Below are 9,770 nucleotides of genomic sequence, written 5' to 3'. Positions count from 1 at the left end.
CCATGAAAGTGGATCCATGAAAATAGGATTGGATTCGAGCTGACACTAGTTTCTATATTACGAAAAAAAAAAAAACATTCATATTTAAGGGTTACAAATTTTATTCCTAAGACATTTATAATAATTATACCTGAAATTAACTATTTCAAATTGGTATTAAAAAACGCACCTGAGATTTGAGAACCTGGCATCTCTGGATTTTGAATCTTCTATGCTACACCATTTTTTCAATCGATAAATGTGTTATTTATTCTCTACTTCAACTACAATCAGCTAAACTCGTAACGAAATTATATAACTATAGCTATATTCAACTACAATCAGCTAAACTAGTAACGAAATTATATAGCTATAAAAATATCATCATTATAGATATAAAAATTATAGATATAAATTATAGATATAAAAATATCATTTAACAGATATAATAAAATATAAATAATTTACATTAGTAAGTGTCGAATAATTTAATCTCGCTTAGCCGATGTCGCGCCGTGATTAGCCTAATATTTACTTCTAATCAAAGAGAAACAAAAGAATATAGCTCAATTATTTTTATGTTACAATTTTTTTTAACTTAGTTGGATTAAAACGAAAAATTTTCTACTTATAATTTTGAATAATTTAAGTAGCATTTATGGTTTTAAATAAAAACTTTTTTTATTCAATTAGATTGAAAAATTGCATTTCATATTCAGAATATTGAGCAGTATTCACGTTGCACAGAAATTGCTGATATTATTTCTGAATTTAACTAAATTACAAAAACTGTACTTCCTATTTTGAATTGAGTAGTATTCACGATGCACAGAAAAAGCTAATATTATTTTTAGATTGAAAGGCATAGAGATTGCTCTATGCAATTCCTTAAATGAATAAAAATGCATTCAGGATTCATTTTAACATGCATGAATCTGTATTTCTGAAAATCTGAATCCATTTTAATCCATTCAATTCATTCTCGTTTGCTGGGATGTTAAAATGCTGAAAAACTGTAAATAAATTTATTGTGAAAAATTCCTCGGCCGGAAATCGAACCCGGATCTCTCTTGTATTCTGTGCGAGCGTTCTAAGCTTTTAGACTTTAGACTATCGAGGCAAAATTAGATATCACGATTGCTATGATACTGAGAACTAAACATAATTTCATCTAAAAAAAAAAACAAAGAAATTCTAGACTAGAAGATACATACATTAAATTATTGTTGCATTTCTGCGAATTAATTAACTTAACCTGAGATTGATGGAAAAGGCTCTTGATCTAATTATGTAATTAATTTATTAATTTTAAATCTTTAAAACTCAGGGAAATTATTTTTTTTTCAGGAATATTGTGTTAAAAAATAATCAGATATATTATATAATTATGATGAGATATTTAGAGCAAGGAATTTGCGAATGTTTCACATATTTTGTCAATGTATAAATCATATGACGAATGTTACAAATTAAATTCGGGAATTGTGTTTACTGATCGGATTATTCGATGCTGATCATTATATACCGCTACATATGGATATACAAGTTCGAGAGCGACGTGCCTGAGAAAAACTTGATTTTAATCGTGCCAGCGTGAGCTACCGTGGGATACTTCTTGTATCCCCTCTTGATGCTAACTACCGATGTAATGTTGGTCAATATATTGGAAGGAATTTTATTTCTCGCATACGATTTATTGTTTAATATTTATCTTACGATTGGATCATTGCATAGCAATTGCAACAATTTGACCCTTAACTTTTAATTAATCTGAGGTCCCCCCATATGCATTCGCACAAATAATATAAATAATATAAATTAGGAATATAATAGATAATCAAAATTAATTAGCATTAAAATTAAGATTATAAATTTTGTGAGTAAAATATTCGAGAAAATCAAAATCAAAGATCAATTTTATTTCTAAGATTGTGATTGATTAAAATATTGTGACACATAATAAGTAAATATATAAATAAATACATGTATGTTGCTGACAGAGTTGACGGTGAGGATGTAAGATTGATGCTATGGGATACTGCAGGACAGGAAGAATTCGATGCGATAACCGCGGCTTATTATCGCGGTGCACATGCCTGTGTCCTCGCTTATTCAGCGACTGATAGAGATTCTTTCGATGCTATTCCCTCGTGGAAACTTAAGGTACTAATCTGTAAATTTCATTTATAAAATTAATAGAGGAATGAATTTAATCTGCTATAAAATTTAATTCGCTTAAAACTTTTTATGGCTTATTAAAATAAATGAAAATTATTTGCTTTCGATTAGGAAAATTGATTCTAAAATAGCTCTAGGAAAAGCTCTATTATTATTATTAAAAAATTCATTTTTTTTCGTAGACAATAGACATTCTGTATAATTTTCTTAAAATATTCTCTTATAGGTCGAGAATGAGTGTGGAGAAATACCCACAGTCCTGGTGCAAAATAAAATCGATCTTGTTGACCAAAGCGTGATCGATGTGTGAGTATGCGTTAAACCATTTCTATTGAGTTTTTTAAAAATGAAACTTGTAGATCTGAAGCATTTGATATTATAGGGACGAAGCCGAAAGGCTTGGTCGCACCTTAGGTTGCAAACTCTTACGGACGTCTGTAAAGGAGGATATCGGCGTGATGAGCGTCTTCCGACATTTGGCATCCCGATGTTTGCATGAGATGCGTCGTTCCGACGATGACTATCAGGACGATTTGAGATTATATTCTGCAGAACCTAGATCTCCTTCTGTCATCAGTAAGTAGACTCAATTGTATTGCAAAAATCCGTAATTCGTCTGCAGTATGAATGAAGTTATATCTTTCCTTGTTTTACAGGTGCGTTTAGTCCAGACGGGTCAATGTGTGGTCGTAACACCAGTAATGGAACGATAATCCTTCGATCCGGTGGCAAAACGAAGAGTCATAAGAAACGAAATTTCGTAAAGAACGCTTGTAGACTCTTGTAGCAATAGTGTACGTGATAGCATTACATTGCGTTTCGAGTGTTACACGAAGACGTCAAAGGTAGGGGTGGTGTCTTGTAAATATATAGTTTATTCTCTGAAGACGTAAACGGACGGTAATTTACAGTGTCCGTTAGTGCAAATTTATTGTATTTTAATTAACGGCCTGCGATGGTTTCGTGTATAAGAACACAGTACGCATAACATTTGGGAACTCATTAATTTAAACGTAATAGGAATAATCACCATAATTATGCTCATAATGTTAACCAAATGGTTGTAGATTATAAGGTATGGAAGATTAATCGTAAAATATACAACTGTGCGTACTCGCAAAATGCGGATGGGAATAGTGATACGAATATGACGCGTAATTTGTAAATATCTCGCCATATTATCGTATATATGTTTAATGAATTATTAATCTTTAAATTGCATTGTATTCAAGGACTAAATTATGAAATTAAGATTTTAATACAAATGTAACGTTAAATAATGATAATAATTATTATTATTTACAGATTAGCGCGTCGATATTATTTCAAAATATAATAATTCAAGATCATCTCAACTTTATAAAATATTTAAATTCATTCTGAATTAAATTTTAAAATTAGATAAAATGCATTTTAACATGTATTGTGATTTAAGGCTTTTGTTTCTCTAATGTAGCTATTGAATTTCGACATCAAAAGTGAAAAAGTATATGAATTTTTTTTACGTATTTCACTTCTGACGTTATAATTCAATTTTGACTGTAATATAGAAACTAAATATAGAAGCCTTAAGAACGAACAAGTTGATGTGAACTACAGTTTCCTAAAGCAATAATATGTTACAATATAAGTTACTTAATAACTAATGTTATATTTTTACTTAATTGTAATATTACAGAACACAATAAAATCTCTGTACATTTTGCTAAAAATAAAATTACTTTTGATAAACGAAATCTTAAGAAGAGGAGCTATAAACGAGGAATAAAGAAAAGAAAAATTTAAATGAAATCGTATTCAAGATACAATTAAGGGGGAATTCTGATTTAGAAGCTTGATCAGCTTCTAGACTAGAATCCCCCCTTAACAGAATTTCTCAAATCATTAAAAAATCAAATTATTTTTTATAATAAAACAAGATAACTATTTAACTATTCTTGTTACACTCGAAACTAATCAGTAGCTAAATGTCTCACAAAGTAAATAGAGCATGTTAGAGTGAGTGTAAAGAGGCCATTTACTTTATATTTGTTAACATTCAAATAATATTTAAAATTTTATAAGTGCAGTTGTACATATCCTCTAGAAATTCTTCTTTATTTTAAACGTACAGATTTGAAAAATATTATCGAATGCTTTTTTAATCCCTTTTTTTTATTTTTTTAAGTTGCTGAAATGCCAAATGTCTTAAATATGTTTAGGAATTGTATAAACGCCGAGAATCGATATCGCGTCACTATAAGATTAAATCCAATCAATCACATATTGTTGCATTCTGTACACAGCCGAGCGTTCCATTTGAAGTAGCTATTTGCGATGTGGAAGAAAAATGGAAACTCAGCCACGCAGAAAAGATGTAAAGAATATATCTTTCCCAATTGTCTCTTAATTCGCTAAACAGCGCTAGACCGTTAAAAAGATTCGAGACTCATGGAAATTCAGACAAATTAATTTGCCGAGGAACCTCTTGGTGTTATTTACTGTGTCATCTCTAAGATGTGCATCTTATCGATATAATCAAGCAATCCCTGCAATCTTTTCTTGACTCGCTTTTGATCGTCTAACGTGCATCCAAGAATAGCGGTCTCGAAGATCTTATCGGAATGTCCTATACTATGGGAAGAGCAAGCATTCATAAATTCTGCACATCGCTGTCGAGTGCCATTTGGGTCTTGCCGTAAGCCTACGACCAAGCTGTCAATCAGGCCATTAACCTACATTAATATAACAACCAATTAGTCATTGAATTCTAAAACGATATGCTACCGCTCAAAAGTTTGGAGAACCTTATAATTTTTAAATAAAACCATGTTTTTTAACAGATATAATTATTTTATTGAAAATATCGACATATGCATATAAATACACTATTTGAGTAGAGTTTAAAACAATAACAAATTAACATATATATCTAATGTTAGATAACAAAATTTATTAATTGTCTTTTCACAGAAAAACAAATCTTAAACTGTTTTTCAGCTAGGACATAGAACATTACACTATGTTCCACTGTAAGGTACTTGTTGAAACACAGTTTAGATTTATAATGTGACACCAGAATGCATTGTAATCTTTCATTCTTATTCTTATAATTATATTTATCATATCAATAATAGATTTATGATTTTTATTTAGACTTAAGTTATAATTTTTTCAGAATTTTTGGCGATTTTTAAAGATTTTATTGTAAAATAAGTACCAGCTACTACCAAATAACTTTTTGAAAAGTTAATAATATTGACATATTTTACATGCTCGTACTTAGCAGTGTCAAGCAGTATAACACTGTGTCACCTGTGTACGTGTTAGAAAACATTCTTAGATTTCATTATTTGACCTTGGCTATAGATTTCTTTGTAGTTTGAAGTTGTTTATATATTTCTTCTAGAGATTATTTTTTGTATAATGATAAAGATGACTTAAAAATGGCAAAAAGAACATAGCTTAGCTTATTATATGAAACCTATAATGCTACTCTATATAAGGAAGATTATTATTTTAAACTTAAGCTCCTCTCAAATAATATACATTCACATATTTATGTCGATCTTTTCAATAAAATAATTGTATTTATAAAAAAAACATAGTTTTATCTAAAAATTATAAGGTGCTTCAAATTTTTGAGCGGAATTTGTATCTTTATAAGATATAAGTGAATCTCAAACCTGATGTAATGCTTCCTGTTGAACATGATCTCGTTGGACTGTGACTAAAACATCTACAGTGGAACAGCGCATGGACAATCTATCCGCATACCTCAAAATATCATCTCTATCAGCTGAATAAAGGATATGATAATTAAAGATATATTTTTAATATTACATCAAAGAAAATTATTAATGTTTAAGTTGGGACATAGGTGTTAAAATAAAATAATTCTAGATCTCTTCTTTTTCAAAAACCATTCTGAACTAATATACACTGGTGCAATAAATTGGAGTTAAATTAACTATTAGGCTTTCCAGCAAGAGACAGTTTAACGCAGTAATCATTTCATCATTGTTTAACATTACTAAGTAAAGATATAATGATTCACTGTGTCTCTTGCTAGAAAGCAACCTGTATTTGTTTACTTCAACTTTGTTTTTTTCTAAAAAAAAAAATAACACTGTTCATCAAGTAACCTATATAATGATTTATCCTAGTTACCTAAATATTTCTTCATTCTTTTTCCACAATTAAAGGTGATAATCTTAGAAATACAATAATAAGTTCAAACATACATGTAATACAAAGAATGATATTAAATTAATCATAGAATAAAAAATTATTCTCACATCAAGTAGTATATATATCTCTCTCCTTTTTTCTTTGTCCTCTATCATTCCAATTTAAATTAAGCGAAAATATTGTGGGGCATTCCATTAAATACAGTGAATTAAATCGTTCACTCACGTTCCTCGAGGGTGAAGAGCAAATCATTATTTCTGAGGGTGTCCAAAGTCGTCAGCAGACCGTCTTTTTCTTCCATGAGCCTGGCGGCATCTTTTCGCAGTTGCTCTACATGAGCCTCGATGTGATCCAGCAGACCAACTAACCTGTCTTTCGGTTTCTGCTCGTTACTCGGTTGCTCCGCGCTTTCCATGCTGCGTTTCCTCGTCTAGCATCGACTCCCCGGCGAGATGAGACGGCCTAATTGGATCCTCAACGACGTCGATGCAAAGGAGATCGCGACAGATCGCGTGCGCACCTGTCTGACTGATCCTGTTAACTCACGCGACTGCGTCAAGATTGGTCGAGAGAATTAAAGCTAAAACACATAATCCGTATACCGTTTGATTATGTTTAACGTTAAAACGTCGCGTGTTCTACGTTCTAATCAGCTTGGCTCGACTCTAATGACTTGATGTGAAGTCAGTATAAATATAAGTACGACGAAAACCGGAAGCGAGAGAGATATCTTGCGATTACTAATGATTATTAACACGCGGATCCGTTTACGGTTCGTTAATTAACTATTTCCTCTGTATACAAGTTGATATGAACGAAATAACTGAAAGAATTGATGAATCAAATTTTATATATATAAATATCTATATATTATTAGATTTGTACCCACTAGTATCTCAAAATAACTGTATTCGTCGACATTAACCTCTTTTGTTGGAATGTTTCAGTCTTTCAAATCGTGAGCAACATGTATCCTACTTTACCGATGAAACAGCCGATAAGAATTTAAAATTTTTCATGTAAATGTGTTCTGATAGTTTTGTCCATATCTGTATATATATTATTTCCGTCCACATCTGTATATATATTATTATCCATTTTTTTTCAGAAATTATTATACAATTTATCAATTTCCCATTTCGAATTTAATTGCTGATTTGATTTTGGCTTCCAAACTAACCTAAATTGAGTGATCCCGTCGTATCGTTTCTTTTCTTTTTCCTGAACAAGCGTGCGAGATCAACGTGTGAAGTAAGACGTGTCTCTGAATTTATTTTGTATCCATATCATTTGCATGTCATCGTTTACCGTTTTGTAAAACATTGTTTCGCGTTCGTTCAAAAAAAGCACGTTATTTCATATATCCTGAATCGTTTCGCGTTCTGTTCAGTTTCTTATTAAATTTTTACTTCATTCCAGGTCCATCTAATTAACACTAGTCGCAACAAAATATGGTGAGTAAAGCAATATTTGCCGTTTAACCTCGACATATTTTTGGATATGCATAAAAATTCACTGTTTTATTTTATTATGTATGTGTTGACAAGCTAGATTTACATCATAACCTCTCTCTCTCTCTCTTTCAAAATAAGTTTCAAGTTCGATAAATGCATCAAAAATATTATTTTGTTTTCAGCCACGAGAAATCAAAGAGATCAAGGACTTTCTATTGAAAGCCAGGAGGAAGGATGCTAAGTGTAAAATATTTTTATTAATTCAAGAGTTTCTTCCTTGCGAGTCTTATTTTATATCCCAGCAAACGAGAATGGATTGATTGAAATGGATTCAGGTTTTTAGAAATATTGATTCATGAATGTTAAAATAAATGCTTTTCAATCCTGAATGCATTTTTATTTATTTATAGGAATTATTATTGCATGGAGCATATCTGTCAATCTAAAAATAATATTAGCTTTTTCTGTGCAACAACATACATAAAACACACATTGTGAATATTATTCGATTCAAAATTTTGAATAGGAAATGCAGTTTTTCAATTCAATTGCATCGAATTGAATCCAATTAAATCCAAAAAAGTATTTGCTATTTAAAATACACATTAGAAAAAAATTTCAATCCATTTTTCTCGTTTGCTGGGATGAATGTAATTAATTCTTCCGTTCTTCCTTCAGCTGTAAAAATCAAGAAGAACGCAGACAATGTCAAGTTTAAGGTCCGCTGTTCTCGATTTCTGTATACCCTTGTGATCACAGACAAGGAGAAGGCTGAGAAACTCAAGCAATCCTTACCACCAGGTAAAACATTTTTTCATGTTTGAAATTGACAATCTTTGTAACGTTCCTAACTGTACTTTTTAAATAATAAATTTACGTATCTACTTAAGTTTCAATGCAATATAAATATCTTTTTAGGTTTACAAGTAAAGGAAGTAAAGAGGAGTGAACGTGTATAAAATGACTAAATAAATAATCTTTTAAACATGAGTCTTTCTTTTAATTTCCTTATCCTAGAATTATAAGAATTTCATATTGCGTTTCGACGAAGTGGCAATTTACTATTTGTCTTTTTGTTGGAACATGAATGTCCTGACAGCTCTTTTTTAAAAATATATCTCGGGAAAAGATATACAGGTGCACTTCATATCGCTTATCTTGAAATAATATTGTATAATAATAGAAAAGCTTGAATTAATAAAAAGAGCGATTTTAAACGCAACATAATTTTTCTTGATTATAAATTTGTAATACACATCTTCATTGTAGTATAGAATAAATGCGACATTAGTCGAACGTGATAACTTAATTATTTTTTTTAAAGGACATATTTGACACAAATGTCCTACCTCTCTTAAGCTTAATTAAATGAATAAAAAGATCAATGTTTCGATTGCATCGTTTGAGAGGAAGAAGTCATGATAAATCCTAAGCCTCTCTTTTATTTAAACGTATATGTCAAGCGGGAAAAATTTTTTTCTATTTTTAAGTGCTTTCTCTTTATAACTAATTACAAGATTAAAAAGTCAGAAATTATGTAATTTTTCCCCTCATGTTATACACTTAAATAATTTTTTCCTCACATTATACATTCAAATAAACCTATTCTTTTACTACGTCAAAATTTGCGCGCACACACGTTCATTAATATAAATATCTTGGAAATTCTTTAGTCTTTCTGTATTAATAAATATACATGTACGTGTATATGCTGATTAATTTTTATCTTATTTATACGGACTCTTCACTTTCTCGAAAAAGTATGTGCACACCTTACATACTTCTATTATTGTAATAGCAAATTATTCATATTTTGATATATTTCTTTTTGTTTCCCTTTCTTTTTTTCTTGAACCGCCTTCCATTTTTTTATTGTAGAACTACGAACTATATATATATATATATATATATATATATATGTGTGTGTGTGTGTGTGTGTGTGTGTGTGTGTGTGTGTGTGTGTGTGTGTGTGTGTNTATATATATATAT

The 9,770-nt window shown here is 30.2% G+C and overlaps 3 protein-coding genes across 4 annotated transcripts in view; 2 read left to right on the top strand and 1 right to left on the bottom strand.

Moving 5' to 3' along the window:
- LOC105620183 (ras-related protein Rab-23) overlaps window positions 1–2,944 on the top strand; it is a 6,780-nt gene extending 3,836 nt beyond the window's left edge. Inside the window, exons 3-6 of the mRNA XM_012201689.1 lie at window positions 1,980–2,142; window positions 2,384–2,463; window positions 2,540–2,733; window positions 2,814–2,944. Of these exons, the coding sequence (XP_012057079.1) occupies window positions 1,980–2,142; window positions 2,384–2,463; window positions 2,540–2,733; window positions 2,814–2,944 (568 nt within the window). The remainder of the gene's footprint in view (window positions 1–1,979; window positions 2,143–2,383; window positions 2,464–2,539; window positions 2,734–2,813) is intronic.
- A 1,690-nt stretch (window positions 2,945–4,634) lies between these two features.
- LOC105620180 (BAG family molecular chaperone regulator 2) lies at window positions 4,635–6,742 on the bottom strand. The gene is made up of 3 exons (XM_012201685.1): window positions 6,553–6,742; window positions 5,823–5,935; window positions 4,635–4,871 (listed from the first exon to the last, which is right to left on the bottom strand). The coding sequence occupies exons 1-3, from the start codon at window positions 6,740–6,742 to the stop codon at window positions 4,635–4,637; spliced, it is 540 nt and encodes a 179-aa protein (XP_012057075.1).
- Window positions 6,743–7,537: 795 nt separating this feature from the next.
- LOC105620181 (60S ribosomal protein L38) lies at window positions 7,538–8,771 on the top strand. Of its 2 annotated transcripts, none has more exons than XM_012201686.1 (5): window positions 7,538–7,578; window positions 7,747–7,781; window positions 7,964–8,024; window positions 8,460–8,582; window positions 8,700–8,771. In XM_012201686.1, the coding sequence occupies exons 2-5, from the start codon at window positions 7,779–7,781 to the stop codon at window positions 8,738–8,740; spliced, it is 228 nt and encodes a 75-aa protein (XP_012057076.1). In that variant the 5' UTR covers window positions 7,538–7,578; window positions 7,747–7,778; the 3' UTR covers window positions 8,741–8,771. The 2 variants fall into 2 exon arrangements, with proteins under 2 accessions (XP_012057076.1, XP_012057077.1); XM_012201687.1 differs by having other exon boundaries at window positions 7,558–7,673.
- Window positions 8,772–9,770: the final 999 nt, after the last annotated feature.

This window comes from Atta cephalotes (genome assembly GCF_000143395.1).
Source record: "Atta cephalotes unplaced genomic scaffold scaffold00025, whole genome shotgun sequence".
In the NCBI taxonomy this organism is placed as follows: Eukaryota; Metazoa; Arthropoda; class Insecta; order Hymenoptera; family Formicidae; genus Atta; species Atta cephalotes.
The sequence above is the reverse complement of the archived record's forward strand: the minus strand, read 5'-3'. Positions and strand labels throughout refer to the sequence as shown.